The 20,300-nt window shown below is 46.4% G+C and overlaps 1 protein-coding gene across 1 annotated transcript in view; it reads right to left on the bottom strand.

The window, feature by feature from the left end:
- Positions 1–2,507: 2,507 nt before the first annotated feature.
- Positions 2,508–20,300, bottom strand: part of UBAP1L (ubiquitin associated protein 1-like) — an 18,782-nt gene continuing 989 nt past the window's right edge. Inside the window, exons 2-5 of the mRNA XM_006886659.1 lie at positions 13,861–14,454; positions 11,272–11,481; positions 3,444–3,545; positions 2,508–2,642 (exon numbers count right to left, since the gene is read on the bottom strand). Of these exons, the coding sequence (XP_006886721.1) occupies positions 2,508–2,642; positions 3,444–3,545; positions 11,272–11,481; positions 13,861–14,454 (1,041 nt within the window). The remainder of the gene's footprint in view (positions 2,643–3,443; positions 3,546–11,271; positions 11,482–13,860; positions 14,455–20,300) is intronic.

Here is a 20,300-nt window from a genome sequence, read left to right as displayed (position 1 = left end):
GTCTGTGGGGTGGGGAGAGAGGCAGGCGCCAGCCATACTTTGAGGCAGAACCTTTGTGGAAATAAATGTGAAAGGGTTCCTTCAGATTCTAAGTAAGCACACGTGAGCCTGTGCTTCCTTTGCTATTGGATAATTCACTGGGAAAGGCTCTGGAGGACCTTCTGCTAGCTTGAGCCCTGGTGTCAGAGAATGTTGTCAGCATGGAAGGTTGACTCAAGGAGAAGCAAAAGTAGCAGAAGTTCCTGTCAGAAGTGAGAGCTGAGGGTTCTGGCAGTGCCTGTTTCATCAGCATACCAAGCCTCACTTGAGGTCCCGACTTCTTCTAGGGGTTGCCCTTATCCAGGGTCCAGTCCAGCAAGTAGTTAGATACATGGGGGTCATGCACAAGGCCTTCTCTGCTATCCTTGTGTTCTAAAACAGAAATGCCCTTATATAAAAAATAATACAAAATACAACAAAACTCCTGTCTAGTTACCTAAAATTGCACCACTAATTGACCTCTGGTGGCCCAGTGGTAAGCAGTTTGCCTGCCAACCCAAAAGCAAGCAGTTCGAATCCATCAGTTGCTCTGAGGGAGGAGGATGGACAGTCTCCTTCCTGGTAATTTATAGTCTTTGGAAACCCTCAGGAGGGTCAGCTATAAGCCATTTCCTCCTCAGAGGCGTGTAACAATGGAAACATGACTAACGTTCTGCTACCCTGCCCATTTTTTCAAATTGTTTTGCACAGCCTGCAAGTTATTCAAAGCAAGTTTTAAGCACAAAGGGTATTTTTAATGTGATTTCAAGTTGGCAGGCGTCCAGGCTTTGTGGAAAGCACCCAGGATCTGACTGGCTGGGCCTCATGAGACCTGGGCTCTAGTCCCAAACTTGGTCTGTGGGCCTAGAGAAGTTCCCCCTCCCTGTTCAAAGTGCCCAGCTGGGGTGAAGTTCCAAGAAATGCAGACATTTTTGTTTTATACAGACCTTTGACCCTGGGCCAGCCCTGTTTTGGGGGATGGAGGGTGCTGAGGGGCTTGGTTTTGTAACTGACTTTTTGCAGGGTCATCAGGAAGGGACAGGACAGCAGTGTTTTAGCCTCTGACCTCTATAGTCATTGACCTCTCCAGCAACTGGTCCCCTTGATCTCTGGGGGCCTCCAGAATATACACTAAGGTGACTAGAGACAATTCTGGCTTCAACTAGTCCTCTCTGAATGAAGAAGACTGATTTGGTATCATGGACTGTCACAGCTGAAGGGAACCCAGGGTGGCTGCCTCAGGCTCCTGCTAGGAGCCCAGTGAATAAGAATCCCCAGAGAACTGCTTATTAAAAAAAAAAAAAATCAAAACAAACAAGCCCAACAAAACAAAAAACCCAACAAATCAACAGATTCCTGAGGGCCTCCTTGTCGGGCTTTCTGAATCAGATTGTGCAAAGCCAAGGGCCTGGGCTTCTTTAACAAATTCCCCAGAGGAGTCTCAAGCCACTTCTAGGTCAGAAAACTTTTGACCTGGCTCAATTTTCCTGGGGAAACTGAAGCCCAAGCCAGTCACCAATAGAACCAAGATCAGAATTCAGGTCTTCTGGCCTCCAATCAGGTGCTTCTCTACACCAAGACCAGGAGCCCAATGAGCCCAAAACAACTCATCATGTATGTGTTCCAGTTTCCTTAAAATCAAAGCTCCTCTGCACAAAGTTTAAAAAGTCAAATAGATGGTTGGAAAGGTTTGTGTGTGACACCCGGTTCCTCATTCACCCTCGCTCCCTCGTGCTCATTCATTCGTCCCTCCCCAGAGGCACCCTCTTTCTGCTTCTTCAGTTGATTCTTTTTGGAGTTTACAGCAGCCTTTGGCATTGTTTTGTAGGCCAAAGGTGGTACCTTTCTGGTGCTTTGAATCCACCAGTGACTCTGAGGGAGAAAGATGGGCAGTCTCCTCTCATTCGCTTTACGGTCTCAGAAAAGCCAATGAAGAGTCAGCTTTGAATTGGTTCCAGCTCCCTGGCAATGACTTTTTGACATGGCAGTATTGGGAGCTCTGACAATGTGGTCAGCCAGTTTTGAGCTGCGTTACTAACCCAAAGGCCATTTGTCTGCTGTAATCTGAATCCACCAGCGGCTCCACAGGAGCGAGATGGACAGTCTCTTCCCTTTTCAAGTTACAACCCTGGAAACCCCATGGATGTTTACTAAGAACCCAGTCAATGGCAGTGAGTTTGGCATTGCCAGGACAGCTGGTGGTGTGCGGGCTACATGTTGGGCTACTAATCACAGGTCAGTGGTTTGAACCTACTAGCTCCTTGGGAGGCAGCCTCGGGATCCCTGTGGGATAGCTAGACCCCATCCTTATAGGGACATAAGTCAGAATCTATTAACAGCAGCAGGTGTAGGCTTTTTGGTGGGGTGGCATTGTTTGCCCGTTACAATGAACATGCACAGCTTTGGTATTCTTGTTTTAATCATACAGTTAGGATGGGTGGCCAGGTCTGGCACGGGCTAGCCCCCACAGCCGTGCGGGGCCCCAGGAGTCACTGAGCACAGGCCACGAGTTCCTCCAGGGCTTGCTCACGGTGGTTGCCATGGACCAGCAGCACCTCCTTGATGCGGTCCTGCTGGAAACCCATGTCACTGAACTGCTCCCAGAGCCGCAGGAACTCACCCGCCTGAGGAGACCGAGGAAGAGGGGAAAGGGGGGGTCATTGGCTGCACCTCCAGGCCAGGAGAGCAAGCACCTGCCATTTCCCTATATTCTTAGGGTGACCACATCCCCCAGCCCACTCTATCTGCTTAAGGAGAGCCCCAGCCTGGAATCTCTTGGGCTGCTACTTCCGGGCTCCATCCTGGTTTTACTCCCACCCGCTGGCTCATGCTGTCCTGTGCCCAATGCTGCGGACAGTGCCATAGGGTGAACAGCCTCAGGTCTCTGCCCACCCTCTAGACACTCCTGAGGTTTCACTCCATGTGGCCTCTGTCCGCCTTCTTCCTCAGCTCCAAGCACCCCTTCTTCTTTATCATCGCTCCCACACCCTCACAGCCCCACCCCTCTGTCCACTCCTCCCTCCACTGTCCCTTCCCTCAGCCTCTCTGAAGAGCTGCTCTGCCAGGCCAGGGCCCACTGCCAGGCATGGGCACATGTCTCCACTGGCACTTGAGAACTGATTCTGGGCCACAGCTGCGGGCATTATGGGTTTCTGGGTGGAGGACAAAGTCCCTGACCAGAGGATACAAGCCTCTTCTTCTACCGATGGCTCCTTGCTGACAAGGAAGGGGAGCGCCACACTACTTGCTGTGTTGGCTTAATGAAATAAAACTCTTCCCTCTTTCTGTGTTTCTCGTTGGTCCCCCACCTGCCTTCATGCTCCTCTCCCAAGCAGGCAGCTGTGGCTGGACTCCAAGCACTGGTGGCTCTGCTGGCCCCTGCCTTGCCCGGGGGAGGGGGGGCCCTGAGCGGGAGGCCTACTCACCTGGCTCTCCGAGAACTGGAACATCTCCATGGCCTCCTCCACCAGGCCCTCCTCATAGCCCTGACGCAGGAGTCGGTCACAGGCGCTGAGGTAGCTGAGGAACTGGGTGGGAAGAGGCAGAGAGGAAGGAGCCGTGAGAGGAGTGACAAAGGCAACAGACCAGGGTGCAGGTGGAGTGGGCAGCGCACCCACGTGGTCCCAGAGACCGTGTGAGCCAACAGAAAGACAGTGCCTCCTCTAGAGGCCTTGGGACAGATGGATGACAACAGGTCTTGACCAACGGTCCCACGGTAAGGATTGGAGTCCCAGGCAAGTGTTGTTAGGTTTGGAGACACTCCAATCATGGTAACTGGGCAAGGCCCTCCAAACTCTCAGGACAGCCACATGCCTGAATCACTCACCAAACCCTGCCCCCACCCTGGTGAGCACCTGGCTCAGTCACATCACTGTCACCAGGACTCCACAGCTCTGACTAGGCAACAGGCCTGGAGCAGAGCTCCAAAGTGCTTAGAGGAGGGGAGCAGCAAAGGACCCTCAGGGCTGAAAATCATTCCTGCCAAGTCACCAGGGGTTCCTATGGCCTTCAGGATAAAACCCTGACTCCTGACCAGGGCTCAAAGATCTGCTCAGGCCCCCTGTCCCTAGCCTCAGCTACTTCTCACTCCCCATGTTATTGTTTTGTTGTTAGGTGCCATTGAGTAGAGAACAACTCATAGCGACCCTACGAACAACAGATCTGAACCCTGTCTGTCCTGTACCATCCTCACACTTCCTGACACACAAGAGCCCACTGCAGCAGTCACTACATCAACTCACCTGGTTGAGATTCTTGCTCTCCTTCACCAACCCTCTACTCTTCCAAGTATTATATCCCTCTCCAAGGAACATTATATAACCCCCTCCTAGCAACATGCCCAAAGTATGTGATGTGAAGCCTCATCATTCCTGCCTCCAAAGGGCAATCTGGTTGCACCCTCTCCAAGATGTATCTGTTCGTTCTCTTGGCTGTCCACAGGATGATCAGTGTTCTTCTCCAGCATCACAGCTCAAAGGCATCAATTCTTCTCCTGTCATCCTTATTGACTGTCCAGCTCTCAGAAGCAAGTGATTGGGACGACTATGGCCTGAATCATACACACCTTGGTCCTCAAACTGACATCATTATTCCTCAATAATTTAGAAGGGTCCCTAACTGCAGATTTTTTCCAGTGCAATGTGTCTCCTTATTTCCTGAATGCTGGTACCAAGGGTGTTAATTGTGGACCAAGTAAGATGAAGTTGCTAACAGTTTCAATCTCTTCTCCATCCATCATGATGTTACTTATCAGTCCAGTGGTAAGAATCTTTGTTTTCTTAATATTGACATACAATCCATGCTGAAGGCTGCATTCCTTGATCTTCTGCAACAAGTGCTTCAATTCCTCTTCACTTTCAGCAAGGTTGTATCATCTACATAACACAGGTTATTGATGAGTCTCCCTCTAATCCTGATATCACACTCCTCCTCATAGAGTACAGCTTCTTGAATAATTTGCTCAGCATACAGATTGAATAGGTATGAAGAGAGAATACAACTTTGACACACCTCTTCTTAATTTTAAACCATGCAGTGTTCCCCTGCTCTGTTCAGACAACAGCCTCCTGGTCCAGGTAAAGTTTCCTCATGAGCACAATTAGGTTCTCTGGGATTCCCATTCTTCTCAATGTCAGCCACAATTGGTTATCATCCACAGAGTCAAATTCCTTTGCATAGTCAATAAAGCACAAATAGACATTCTTCTAGTATTCTTTACTTTCAGCCAGAATCCGTCTGACATGAGCAATAATATTCCTGTGCCACAGCCTCTTCTAAATCCTGCTTGAACTTCTGGAAGTTCCCTATCAATGTACTGTTTTAGCCATTTTTTAATGCTCTTCAGCAGCATTTTTCTTACATGTGATATTAATGATACTATTTGTTAGTTTCCACATTCTGTGGGGTCACCTTTCTTGGGAATAGGAACAAATATGGACTTTTTCCAGTCAGGTGGCCAGACAGCTGTCTTCCAAATTTCCTAGCATAGACTGCATTTAATTCAAGGCTGCATTTGATAATTGAAACAAGTCAATTGGTATCCCATCTATTCCTGGAGCCTTATATTTTGCCAATGCCTTCAGTGCTCCTTCCACTTTCTCCTTTATTACCATTGGCTCCTGTTCATTTGGTACTCCTTGAAGTTTTCCCGTTCAATCAGTTCTTTCTGGTACAGTGACTCTGTGTATCCCCCCCATGTTCTTTTGATGCTTTCTGGGTCATTCAATGCTCATAGCATCTTTCAATATTGTGACTCAAGGCTTATTTTGTTTTTCTGTTCATTCAGGTTAAGAAATATAGAGCAAGTTCTTCCCTTCTTATTCTCCAATTCCAGCTCTTTGCACATTCCAGTTGGGTGGCTCCTGTGTGAAGCAGTTGGATTCTAGATTGTAGGTTGTTTTAATTGAAAGTCAAATATAAACTAGTCATTTTTTATTTCATTAGCAATCAACTATAAACTGATCATTTTTATTAAGTTAACCATCAACTGTGGGCTGGAAGCCTCTTGTTCAAATCAATCAAGACTGGGTGGGTGGGCCTTTGTATTTAAAAATCAATTGGGTCATTCCCATTAGTCTTCAGGGTTTTTTATTTAATTGAAAGTCAGGTGTAAACAGTTTGGTCATTTTTTGTTAATAATCAAGTGTAAGCTGATTGATCATTTTCATTAAAGGTCTTTGCATATCCAGCTTCCTCATCCAAGGCCAGCCTTACTCCTCTTCCTGAAAACCTCTGACCCTCGGCCTGAGCTGGTGGAGCTCAGTACTATACACCTGTGTAGTTGCTTTATTTCTCTACCTCATCATCTCACTCACTAACTCCATGAGGATGTATTTGTCATGTTCAACATTGTGTTCCCAGCATGCAGCAGGTCAAGCAGAAGGCACTCAGCTCAAGAAACGTATGCTAAGTTTATAAAATTAAGGGAGCTCTAGTGGTCTAGTGGCAAGACGCTGCACTGCAATTCCAGAGGTACATGGTTCGAATTCACCAGATGCTCTGCTGGAGAAGGAGGAGGAAATCTCTTCCTGTACCAGTCAGATCTGATTTGATGGTACACGTAAAAATAATACAATAAAAAAAAATAATTAATAATAGTCTTCAAGGAACTCCCAGATTACCGGGGGAGATAAACCAGATACGTGAAAACAGCCAGGCAAATCAGAGTAGGATTTATGAGGATTCAGTGCCAGATGAGGGCTCCAGACCATAAGAATGACGGATGCACTTTGAGAAGGAGAAGGCTGTGTTTCTGCAGACCTTCACAGCTCAACAGAAAGCACAGATCATCAGACTAATGGTTTTCAAACAGATTTTGTTTCTGAACCGTTGGTCCAGAGTACAAAGTGGCTTCAACAATAATTGGGTAAGGTCAGAGCCATTCTGGGAGATGTAGGGGCTGAGTGGAAGCCTGGAGTCCAGCATTCTTGCCCCAGGAGACTCCCCAGATGCCTACACAGCCCTGCACACAAACCAGCCACCCAAAACCTCTTTCACAGTTGAGGAAACCAACATCCAGGCTGGGCAAGTTTCACCAGAGCTTTGTCCATCATCAGTCAGCAGCTAGGGAAGGAATGCTGAGCTGGCTTGAAAGTAAACAAGGCCTCCAATGGTAAAAACAGGAGGGAGGACAAGGTCAGACGGTGGGCACTCCCTCACCTCTTGGTTTATTCATGGCAGTGAATGGTTCTCAAGGTTGGTTCTCATGGCAACCGCCTGGGGAGTTTAAAAATGGCAGGTACCTGAGCCGAACTTCCTGAGATTCTGCTAGTCTTCATCTGTCTGGGATGTAACCTGGGTGGTTTTAATAGCTTGCCAAGTGATTCCAATGTGCAGCTAGCTTTTGATCAAAGCACGGCTGACACAATCCAGCAGGCCCCATGCCAGGCTGCACATCAGAATCATCTCTTGATCTTTTAAAATTCTAGGTCCCAAATTCTATAAACATGGTCAGGAGCAAGTAGGGCAAGGGTGCATCTGCCCCAGAGCTATTCACTAAAACAAAAACTAGAGAAACAAGTCTAAGAAGAATTCAACTAGCTTAGCTTAGATGTAGCCATTTTTACAAACTATCATATATCTACACCCCACCCCAGTGCCTCTGAACGACTATCACACTCCACAGGTCTTCTGTGCTATCCCTCTATAGAGCCACTGGAGAATTACAGCAGAAAGCCGGAGCAACAGTAAAGACTCCAGCCAAATATAACAAAACTGAAAAAAAATCCTAGAGCCCTGGTGGCATAGTGTTTAAGAGATCGGCCACTCAATTGGACAATTAAAACAGACATTCGGAGGGTGGGGGAAGAAGAACAAACTGGGGAAGAGGGTAGAGAGAATGGTACAGCAATGAAGGAATGAAAACCCCAAATCCCTGTCTGTAAATGTTCATTAATACTAATAAAATGTAAAAAAAAAAAAAGAGATCGGCCACTAACCAAAAGGTTGGCAGATCAAACTCAGCAGCCACTCCATGGAAGTAAGACAAGGCAGTCTGCTTGTATAACGATTCTCAGCCTTGGACACACAATAGGACAGTTCTACTCTGTCCTACAGGGTCAGTAGGAGTCAAATGGACTTGATGGCAGTGGAAGTTTTTGTTTGTTTGTTCTTTGTTGTTGTTGTTGTTTAATTTGAGCTCCACCCTAGATCCATGGCCTGGGACTTTACAGGGTGGTGCCTGGGAATCTGCTTTTGTAAAGATTCAGCTGCCTGTTCAGCTCTGAGACCTCCAGGGCAGGAGGGACCACCAGGCCTGCCTCAGCACTGCCCCCTCCCCAGAGTGTTAGTATCACTTTCAGAACATGGGCTTTGAGGGGTAAAGAGGTTTTTCTCAGAATCACTGACTCCAGACAAACATGCCCCTCCTATTCTGTGAGCAGAGGAACCACCGTACCCAGAGGGGGCCTGGTTTGCCTAGAGTCCCCTGCAAGTCAGTGCTGGCTCGTCTGGTCTGTCCCATAGCTGTCTTTCTAGATACGCAGTGGGTACAATGACGATTTTGGAAGGCAGATAGGGGCAATGATGTTTGTGTTTCAATTTCTTCGTTTCTCCCTGACTTTTACGTGCTTGGATTTCATCACTTGATACCCTTTTCCTGGGCCATCTGCCATTTATCTCTCCAGTCAAAAATAACTTATTACCGAGTGTCTGCTTTTCAGGGACAGAGGAAAGCTGAACCTAGAAGAGTTGTTCAGTTAGTGGGAGGCCTGCACAGCACAGGGGGAACAGGATGTGGTCATCTACATCCAAGGGCCTGGCCCTGGCTGTCCTGGGAGGAAGAAGGCCACCTAAGCACCAGGCCATCCTGGCACCAGGCAGGGGATAGCTCCATATCTGGAGACGTAACATTCCTGATATGTGCATCCTTCCAGCCCACCCACAGAGGTGCTGGTGCCCTTATCCTCATCACTGAGCCTAGAAGGGATTGGAGAGGGGGCATATCAGGCCCCCCATCATGGGTATATTCCTTCATAGTCCTCCTGGTTCATTCACAAAGTCCTCACTTTTCTGCAACAGCTCAAGGTAAAAGCAGCTTGAGATCTACTCTTACATCTCAGATCATCCGGTGGGGGGCGGCGGGAGGCTTCCAGTGTGAGGTCCTGAGTGAGGTTTGCACCCAGAAAACAAGACCGTATCACTACACAACAAAGACTCCAAGTCAGGGCAGCCGGGCTTCACTCCGTGTGCGGCCTCTGACTCGCCATGAGAGGCTTCCTGGCCTGTTTCCTCATCGGCTGAGCCCATCCCAACTGCCAACCCACAGGAAGCCTGTTGTTTTCAGCTACTAATTTTTGTGTATGGATGGTTTACAGCAATAGGTGGCTAAACTATTCATAGCTGCCTGGTCCCAATAACTTGTCATTGGCATCTCTCTTCTAACACTCTGGGGTCCTCTCTTCTCCAAAATGCTCCTGAATTCTTCATTATATAAGAATGTGAACTCTGAGAACAGGAGCTGAGTGTAGGGAACATTGTCAGGCACCTTGCAGATCCCCCTTCAATGAAGGACCTGTTGTCCAGATGCCGGAAGTCTTGGTTAGACACCCTTCGGTAGCATGAACTTTTAGTCACCGCCTCAGCTTCAGAGTCACTTATCTAGTCACTGCTCTTCCCAGAGGGTGACTGAGGCTGGTGTTTAGAGATCTGATCATCTCAATCCCACTCCATAGGGTGATATATGCTAAGAGCTGTGCTGTTGATTGAAGATTCACCCTGTAGCTAGTCCTCCTCTGTCCCCTTCTGTGCACAGGAATGGGCACCAATGGCCTCTTTAATAAATATCCTACATGTCAGACTCCATTTGCATTCATTTCCTGGGCAACTCTACTTAAAACACTGGATTTTATGTATCTTTGTTTTCACCATAGCTCCTAGCTATATCACACACAGGGCACCAGCCTCTCTGTGGGTGGACTGCAAGGATCTACATATCAGGAATATTATGTCTCCAGGAAAGGCTTTAGTTACTAACTAGAGGGACAGATGGATGAGGTAGATAGCTGTAGGTATGAACAAACTGTCCAGCGAAGGAAGGAGTTTGAGCTGTACCATCTAATTAGATAGGCATTAGCTAAGTGTGGCTATTTAAAGTTACGTGATGATTGATTAAAAGTTAAAACTCAGTTCCTCTGTCACACCAGTTACATTTTAGAGTTGAATAACCACATCTGACTGGGACCACCAGACACGTTAGCACAGATACAGAACGTTTCTATCATTGTTGCAAAGCTCCCTTGGACAGCACTGGAGAGATTCTCGGCTACCCAAAACTTCAGCTCCCCCTCCTTGAGGCAGAGAGACTCCCTCATTCAGGGGTGGAGACTCTGGATAAACACCTAGCCACTGTGGAAGGCAGTATGGCGCTTTCTCAAAAAGTTGCAAATAGAGATACCATTTGACCCAGAAATTCCACTACTGGGAATATACCCTAAAGAGACCATAACTGACATCCAAGCAGATATATGCACACCTATGTTTATAGCAGCTTTGTTCACAATAGCAAGGAGTTGGGATCAACCTAAGTGCCCATCAACAAACGAATGGATAGAGAAGCTGTGGTATATTCACACAATGGAATACTACACTGCATTGAAAAATAAGGAACGCATGCAATATTATTCAAAATGGGTAACCCTGGAGGACATTATGCTGAGTGAAGTACTTCAGTCACAAAAGGACAAATACTGCATGGCGCCTCTGTTGTAAAACAGGACTGACATTGGGTTGGGGGAGACTGAGAAAGATGGGTTCAATAATGTATACTGCATTAAAACAGATAAGGGAGAAAACTGTTTAAAAGGGATATGTGATTAGGTATTTTTGTCATGATGGGAGTCCAGAGCAAAGGCTGCATAGTGGAGTGGACCTGGGGGAGGGATTGTATAACAATGAAAGAATTTTTCTTTTACTTTTCCAAGAGGGGAGTGTACTGGGGGAGAGGCATGGGCAGGGAGAAAAGTGCAACAATGAACGAATGGAAATCCAAGGTCTCTGTAAATTTTCATTGCAATTAATAATAAAAAACTTTTAAAAATTGAATATAAAAAATTTAAATAAAGTTGTTACTTATTTAAGTATGACAATGCCATTTAGAAAACCCCAACACATCTATATAGAAGAGGGAGCTTTAGGGTTTAGAAATTTGCTTATGCCTCCAAGCTGGGGTAATAACCACACTAGGGGTCCGCCTCTAAAGAGAAGAAAACCGCGTGGCCAGTCACCTGGCCCCAGATCCACAGCCCCCATACTCACCTGGCTCAGGCTTTGCCTCCCTGTCTTTTGCAGAGCCGAGATGGCCCGATGCAAAGGATACCCCAGAGCGACCACAGGCCCAATGAGGTCCTGCTCTTCTTGGGTCAGAGCAGAGAGCAGGTCACTGGAAGAATCAGAGTGTGGCTGGCGGAGTTTTAGAGACTGATGCATCCCCCCAAGGGGTGGCAGGCAGGTGTACGGGCTGAGGGACTAAAACAGAGACAGGCTGAATAAGTCTGTTATCACACAGATGACACCCTACTGACTGGATATTTTGAAAGGCACTTTTTCATACTGCCTTCTATACAGAGTGTAGGGATCAGTATTATGGAGAATTTGGAGTCTTGAAGAGCTGGGTTCAAATCCCAGCTTTCTCATTTTACTGACTGTATAAAGTAGAGGCAATCACTGTAGCTACCTCAAAGGGTTGTCATGAGATTGAAATGAAACACTGTAAGAAAAATGCCTACCATACAGTAAATGCTAATATTTCATTTAGTGCTTACAGCCAGCAGGAGAAATATAGATGATAGATTCCAAATTTATATGATCGATCCTTTCTGCTATCCAGTTTTACAGGTATTGACATCTAGGCTCAGAGAAGTTAATGACTTGATGTGTTGTGTGCTGTCAAGGTAGAACCAACTCAGAGCTGACCCTCTAACAAATTTTTAGAGGCAATAAATCGCCTAGGAGGAGATTGTCTATCCTTTTCCCTCAGAGCAGCTGGTGAATTAAAAACCACCTGCCTTTAGGTTGGCAGCACAACTTACCCACTAGGCCACCAGGGTTCTCTAATGACCTGATAAGCCAGATATACCTGGGACCTAACACCTTAATCTGAACCCAAGTCAAGAGCTCTTCACCTCACATCTTGGTATAGCATGAATCCTCTCAGTCAGACCCTCCTTCTTGAGTTGACTGCCTGGAGTTGCATGTAGCAAGGCAGGGACTGGGCACACTGGCCTCTCAGTTGTGGTGCTGAAGAGACTCAAACAACCTTTCACCAAGTGGGATGGCTTGGAGGTGTTTTAGTTCATCTCTCCCAGTTCATCTGTAAGAGGATGTACCATAGCCTCATCCTGAGATGTGCTCTTCACTCCCAGGGTGGGGAAACATCCAAATGTTAGGAGCAGAGTCTACTTCAATGACATTTAAAAAGATCCTTAGCCTCTCCATGCCTCAGTTTCCAGACACTCACCTTGTTATAGAACAAAAATGGTGTTTGCTCCACACCCCACACAGACAGGATTGTTGCTGAAAATGAAATTTTATCTCCACCAGGAGAGAACCCAGCATGGCCATCCATTCCCTGACGTGGGCTCAGGCATGGTTGGCCCAGCTTACAGAGCCTGGTGATAAGGCATGACTCAAAGAGTTCAGCCACTTTCCCGAGGTCACACTGTGAGTGGGAACAGTCAGACCTTGGGTCTGTCTTTTGACTTTTATTTCACCTTCATCTTACTCTGTTGCATTTCCTGGACTCACTGCCCTCTTCTGTTAGCAGAGTTGACCTGCTCAGATTGACACAGTCTTGGTGGAATCTGACATACAATTTGAGAGAATCTTTTTATAGGGGGGGAAAAAACCCCAAACCCAAAACAAACCCAGTAACTCAGAGCTATTGAGTCTGTTGCAAATTATAGCAAGCCTCCATTGGGTTTCTGAGGCTGTAAAGCTTAATAACAGAGGACTGTCCATCTTTCTCTCACTGACTAGCTGTTGGATTTGAACCACTGGAGACCCAGGCTTTTGGTGGTGTTGTGTATCATTGGGCTGGGTTTTCAGAGGCAGCGGCTGGTGGATTTGAACTGCATACCTTAGGGTATGTAGTGCAGCATCTCACCAATAGGCCACCAGAGCTCCCTAGCCTCTTGCTTAGCAGAGCAAAACCCTAAGGCTGGGACACCAAAGTTCCTTCTTAGGCCACCTCACAGTTCTGGGCCTTATCCCTCCCTCCATCCAACATCTTTCTTCATTCTATGGTTTTTCCCCAACACAGGGGCTGACAGAAAGTATCACTGCAGTAAATACTTCTTGAATTCACCTGTGGTAGAGCTAATCTCTCCCAACGGAAATGTCTAACTTTTTGAGTCACAATGATAAATTCAACAAGTACTCATTGAGCACCCCCTATGGGCAGCTCCTGAAAGTGCCATCCAATCCCTATCTTGAAAGAATTATTAATTCGATTGGAACTGATAATTAGATCATTACAACTGGCCTAGTGGTAAGAATCTGTGCTGTAATCTCGAAGGCGGGTGGTTCGAATGTGCCAGTTGCTCCTCGAGAGATGGATGGGTAATCTCCTCCCTTGTGATTACTGCTTCTGAAAACCCACTGGAAGAGCAGCTATATCTGACTCGATGGCACACAGCAACACAAGCGATCCAGAGTGGGCAGTGGGGGAAACGGGGCAACAGAGAATTCCTGAGCAGAGAATATTACAAGCAAAGAGGCACATAATGACCATCACGGTACAGGGTCAGGTGAACGCAGGTAAGGGTGGGAGAAGGAATGAGAGGAGAGGCCCGTGGTTGTGGGCGTAGCTGAGGACCCAGGGGGAGGGTCGCTGGCTGGCGTCCTTACCGCGACCGTGGGCTTGTGGCTTCTGAGTGGCGGCATGGCTCCGGCCGTGGAGGGCCGCGGGGGCACGGCGTCGGCGGTGCAGGGCCGCGGGGGTGGCGTGGGGGTGCTGGGCGGCGGGGGCACGGGGCTCAGGGGGGTCACGGGGCTCGGGCAGAGGCTCGGAGCACGGTGGCCTCGGAAGCGGTGCAGGAGGGCCCGGGAGCCCGCCGCCAGCCTTCCCTCGGAGAGCCGCCGCCGCGCCCCGGCCAGCTCGGACCGCACCCCGCGCAGCATGTCCAGGGAGCAGCGGCGAGCGCCGGGCCCCGGGCTCGCGGGCGAGCTGCAGGCTCCGGGCTTTTCCTCGCTGCTAGAGGAAGCTTCATCCTCCTCCCCCTCCTCTTCCTCCTTCTCCTCCTCCTCTGACATCTCCTGGGGTCCTGTCTCTGCGCCTTTGACCGTGGCCGCTGCAGACACTGGCCTGAATTCAGGGCTGACCAGCAAAAGCCAAGCTGGTGGGGCTGTCGCTGTCCCCGGGTCATCGCACTGGATCGCGCCGGGCCCCTGAGTGGCGGCCTCCACCCAGAAGAGCGCCTTCCTCTCCAGGCTGAAATCGTGCTGCCGAGAGAAGCCCATGTGAGTGGGTGGAAGAAATGACTTCAAAACTATTGGAACAAACTAGGCAGGTAGTGGGAAAAGAGAGGTAGGAACATAACAAAGCAGCGGGGAAGGGAGGAAGGACTCAAGGTAAGCACCTTAACCTCTGCGCAACCAGGGCTCTGTGTCATCTGAGTAACTAGCTTGCAGGAAGTGGCGGGGGGGGGGGGGGGGGGGTGGAGAGGTGGAGATTTGGGAGTGAGGGTGGGGCGAACAGATCCATTCTCACACTATGTTGTTATTGTTCAGTGCCATTGAGTCAAGTACACTCATAGTGTCTGAACAACAGACTTGAATTCTGTCCTATCCTGAGCCCACTGCTGCAGTTTTCACATTAACCCACCTCACTAGGTGTCATCTTCTTTTTCGTTGACCCTCCACATTTCCAAGCATGATATCCCTTTCCAAGTAATAGTCTCTCCTAACAACATGTCCAATGTCTGAGAGATGGAGCTTCACGGTCCTTACCTCCGTGGAGCACTCTGGTGGAACCTTCTCCAAGACAGTCCATGAGATATTTAGTACTCTTCTAAATTCAAAGGCATCAATTCTTCTTCTGTTGTACTTACTTATTGTCCAGCTCTCAGATGTATAGTAAGTCATTGAAAAGACCATGGCTTGAATCAGGTGCACCTTAGTCTTCAAACTGGCATCTTCAGTATTTCAAATTGTTCTTCAGTATTTTGGAGAGGTCCCTGACAGCAGACTTGCCCATAGTAATAAATCTCCTAATCTCACACTATATATATGATTGAATTTAAAAAAATCAACATTCAAAAGGTGTGATATGAAACCATAAAAAAGCTAAGATAAATCCTCATAAATTCAGCATGAGAAAAGAGAATGCTCACTCTTCATGAAAACATAGAAGCCACAAAAGATAATTTAAACATACACACATATGCACAATTTACAGGGCAAATACATCCCATAATCAAGGTTAAAAGACAAATGACAAACTAGGGCAAACCATATTCATATCACAGACAAATTACTAACTTCATTAATATGAGTTGCTGTTGATTGCCTTTTGAACACAACTTCTAGCGACCCTATGAACAAAAGGCCTGAAGCCCCTCTACAACTATCAACATTTATCAAAGTTCATAGAGTTTCAGAGGCATGTTATTTAGGAAGTGGGTAGCACCCCAGAAATAAGAAAATTGACCAACAGCTCAATAGAAAATGGGCAAAATATAGGACAGTCTATAGAAAAGAGCTCAAAGATATTAAAAGAGGCTTTATTAGAGAAATACAAAGTCAGTCTACACTGAGGTAACATCTTCACCCATTCCTTAGGAAGGATTTGGAGTTTGAGGACACTAGAGAGTCTGTGAAAGGCAGACTTGTATATTGTTGGTTGGGCAATTATATAGTGTATGGAGGGCAATTTTGCCATATACCTCTATAAATTCATCAGGACATTTACATGATTGTTCATTGCAGGTTTATAGTAGTAAAAGGCTGCAAACAACCTAGCAAATGTCCATCAAGAAGAAGTATATTTTTATAATAGTATGCAGTAGAAAAAAATGGCACAGTACAGGGCAGGGTTCAGATCTGTTGTTCATAAGGTTACTGTGAGTCATGGTCGACTGGAGGGCACATAACAACAATACAGTGGAAGCCAACTGTTGTACAAAATTATATAGAAAGATGTTAAAATATGTTAAGTAAAAAAGGCAAAAAGGTTAAAGTATGTAAGTTACCTTTTGTGTAAATGAGTAGGTAATAATTGTATTTATTTGCCCATCTGTTTACACATGCTGCAGATTACATCACCAGAGCTGCTTTTAATAAACAGTTGTTGTTGATAGGTGTTACTGAGTTTAAAATGACTCATAGTTGTCTGAACACCAGCCCTGAACTTGCCCTATCCTGCGCCATCCTCACTATCTCTAATAATAAAATGGTAGCTGTGATTCACTCTTCCCTCTAGGTTCCGTTGGTACCTTAACCACTAGCTATACTATCAGCAAGTGTTTAAACACTCAGCTGCTAGGTGAAAGGTTGGTCATTTGAATCTACCCATTGGGTGACAGATTTGACTGAGTTTATTTTAATCAAGTGCTTGAGTGGTAAGATAGTTTTATTTGGTATTAGGATAGGTTCGTCTGATTCTGTAAAGATGAGTCTTGGAAACTCTCTGGCTTTCTACTCTGTCCTACAGGGTCATTAAGAGTTGCAATAGAGTTGATAGTAATAGGTTTTGAGGTGTTTTAAATGGCTGGCTTTTTAAAAAAGTCTTATTTGAGTGATAGTTTACAGAGCAAAGTAGGCTTGGTTTTGGATACCATTGTTATATGTTTTAAACTCCAAACACTGGGAATACCCTTGGGTTAACTCTGAGAATTGCCTGTGAGAGGTTGTAAATTCTACTTGGGGTCTCATGCATCTTTGTTGGTTAGTGTTTGACCTCACTATAAGAGACGTGGAGTCTTGGAGCTCTGGTGGTTTAGTGGCAAGAAGCTGCACTGCAATCCCAGAGGTATGAGGTTTGTTTTTTTGGTTTTGTTTTGTTTTTTTTTTTTTTGTTAACAAATAATCCTTTATTGAAATATTTTCATCTGTAGTTCCTTAGCTAGCTGGGCATTCCACAGCACCACTGTTGATGTCTTCTATGATGTCATGAGGGTGACGGCCATCAACATTGCAGCCCACAGATTGGGCAGTTCCCAGGATCTCTTTAATAGTTCCAGAGAGTTCTCTGGCTAAAGACCGGTGCCGCATCTGCCGGGCAATGCCAACAATCTCATCAAAAGTGATATTTCCACTGTGCTTAATATTTTTCTGCTTCTTTCTGTCTCTGGGTGGTTCCTTTAGGGCTTTGATGATCAGGGCAGAGGCAGAAGGCACCACTTCAATCTGGGCCTGTCTGTTCTGAATCGTCAGTTTCACTGTAATCCTTAGTCCCTTGAGGTTTGAATCCACCAGATGCTCTGCTGGAGAAGGAGGGATAATCTCCTCCTGTACCAGTCAGATCCAATTTGATGGTACACACATGCAAAATAATAAAAGAAAATTTTTTAAAAAGAGAGAGAGAGAGAGAGATGGAGTCTCAGAGAGGGAAAGAGGTGTGCACGAGTGCAGCTGCTCACCACAAGGCCAGGGTCAGAGCCAGTGTCAGTAACCGGGCTAGGCCACCATATGGTCTTGATGGTAGGATTGCTTATGGTAACATTAAGGCAAATGGAAGCGTCCACAGCAAACACATTTTACACAGCTGCCTTTCCTCCTCCCTGCTCCAGGCAGGCCACCTGGTTGCTCTGTGCCCTTTTGGAATTCCCTAGTGTACAGTCAGTAGGCATGTCTGCCTGTGTTTCTATGACAACACTGTGCTCTGTCCCTTGGTACTTTAAGACCAAAGGAAAGACATAAAACCTAGAAGAGATGTCTTAGTAGAGACTTGGAGGAGGAGGAGACCTAACTGGTTGTGAGGGTGCTGAAAGGGGGCCCATTTCTACATCTAGAGGGAACTTTCAGAATTGCCCCTTCCAGACATGGTTTGAGATCAGCAGGCAGGGAAATCTTGTGATAATCCACTTTAAACTGCATGCTTTAATAACACAACTTCCTTTTCCCAACATAAACCCTAATGCTCAAAGATGTCACAATACAGGCTGCCTAGAAGACTAAGAACCTCTGGCTCACAGGGGGGAAAGAGGCCTGGACATGGCTCAGAGTTTCCTCCTGCACCCCAGGCCAGCCTGTCACTCTGCCCTTCCATCCCCTGGTCTCTCCTTCCTGGACTGCACTCTGCTTCTGACTTCTCTCTGATCTTTTTTCCTCTCTCAAATTTACCTGTTCGATGTCTCCCACAGCTAATCTGAAATGACCTGGTGATCAGGAGACGTGGAGTTTAGTCTTGCACTATTTTGTTGATAGGTGTGGCCAAGTTGAGTTGGACTCATTGTGAACGTATGAACAACAGATCTGAATGCTGACCTATCCTGTGCCATCCTCATCATCTCTGACATACTTGAGCCTCTTGCTGCAGTGTGTCCATCCATCTTGATGAGGGTCTTCCTCTCTTTTGCTGACCAAGTGTAATTAATGGCCCTTTCCAAGGAATAGCCTCTCCTAGCACCATGCCCAAAGCATGTGAGCCAAAGTCCCATTATCTTTGACTCCAAGGAGCACTCTGGCTACACTTTTCCAAGTTTGGAGTTTTTCTGTTTGGGGTTTTTTTGTCAGTCCATGGGATATTCAGTGATTTTCTCCCAACACCACAACTCAAAGACATCAATTCTTCTGTCATCCTTATTCATTGTCCTACTCTCAGATATAGAGCAAATAATTGAAAAGACCATGCCTGAATCAGACCTTAGCCTTCAAATTGACATTACTGCTCCTCTGTAATTTGGAAAGGTCCCTGACATCAGACTTGCCCAATATCTCCTGATCTCCTGACTGCTGATGCCAAGGGCATATTGATTTGTAGATCCAAGTAAGATGAAATCATTGACAATTTCAATGCTTTCTTTTATCTATCATCATGTTGTCTTTCTGTCCAGTGGTGAGGAGTTTTATCTTCTTTGTGATGAGATACAATCCATATTGAAAGCTAAGTCTATGATCTTACCACTAACTTTGGGCAAATCATATCCCTTCTCTGAACCTTAGTTTCTTACCTGTAAAATGAGTGAGAGCTGACCCAAACTTCCCTACTTCATACCCTGCAGGCCGTAGAGAATGAATACACTGTTTGGCTACCCAGCCCCAAGTAACCTAATGCCAACTCTGCAAGCAAATATATATCCCTTTATTTTTTTTAAATTCACCTGCATTTTGCATGCTATCCTATATTATAATACAAACACAATCTGAAAAACAATGCATTCAAACTTTGTAAGTAAATCAGTATAAAATAAAATTTAAAAATAAAACAAAACAACGCAATGGATTTTCCTTCAAAATCTTCAAGTAAACTTGACTCTCTATGCAGTTAAGCCACGTCTATCCCGAGGTTGCAGGTGATACTACCCCATGGAGAGCAGTACCTGTCTCAGTGTGAGGGCCCTGGGGCTTGAAGGCTCCCAGGATGCCTCCAGAAGTTCTGTAGCCTGTGGGATAACATGTCCTAAGTAACTTTAAATTTTATCAAAGCAATCATCAAGTAGTGTCTTGGCCCAAAGATATTATTTTAGATATAGTAGAATTTCAGACACGATGACTGACTGATAGGGAAAAGAAGAACTGAGAGGAAAAATGCTCAGAGGAAATACCACAACACAGGGTGTCTGGAGAGGGAATAACCTCTCTGTCCCAAAGGAAGGAGAGAGGCCTGGACACAGCTCAGGGCTTTATAAAGCGTTCTCAAGCTTAGAGTCTCCTCCTGCTCCCCAGGCCAGCCTGTCACTCTGCCCTTCCCTCCCCAGGTCTCTCCTTCCTGGACTGTGCACTCTGCCTCTGACTTCTCTCTGACATTTTTTCCTCATCCAACTTCACCTGTTCTGTGTCTCCCACAGCTAATCTGAAACGACCTTGTATCAGGAGACTTGAGTTTTATTCTTGCTGTCATAGTCTGTTATTATGGATAGGTGCTAGTTACTTCACACAGGCAACCTCCCAATTATTCCAAGTTTAAAGCAAAACCTATTAAACAATCTCCATTACCTCGCCACTAGCCTTCTTCATGAAACATTTTACCTTTTCAACCTGTATGCAGAGCAGATTATCCGATAGGCGGAGCTCTATGAGGAGAGGCGTGGCGTTAGGATTGGTGGACGATCTATCAACAATCTGCGTTATGCAGATGACACAACCTGGCTCGCTGAAACTGAGGAGGACCTCATGCACTTACTGCA

The sequence above is a fragment of the Elephantulus edwardii genome, unplaced genomic scaffold, assembly GCF_000299155.1.
Source record: "Elephantulus edwardii isolate Elephantulus edwardi_28Jun2011 unplaced genomic scaffold, EleEdw1.0 scaffold00050, whole genome shotgun sequence".
In the NCBI taxonomy this organism is placed as follows: Eukaryota; Metazoa; Chordata; class Mammalia; order Macroscelidea; family Macroscelididae; genus Elephantulus; species Elephantulus edwardii.
The sequence above is the reverse complement of the archived record's forward strand: the minus strand, read 5'-3'. Positions and strand labels throughout refer to the sequence as shown.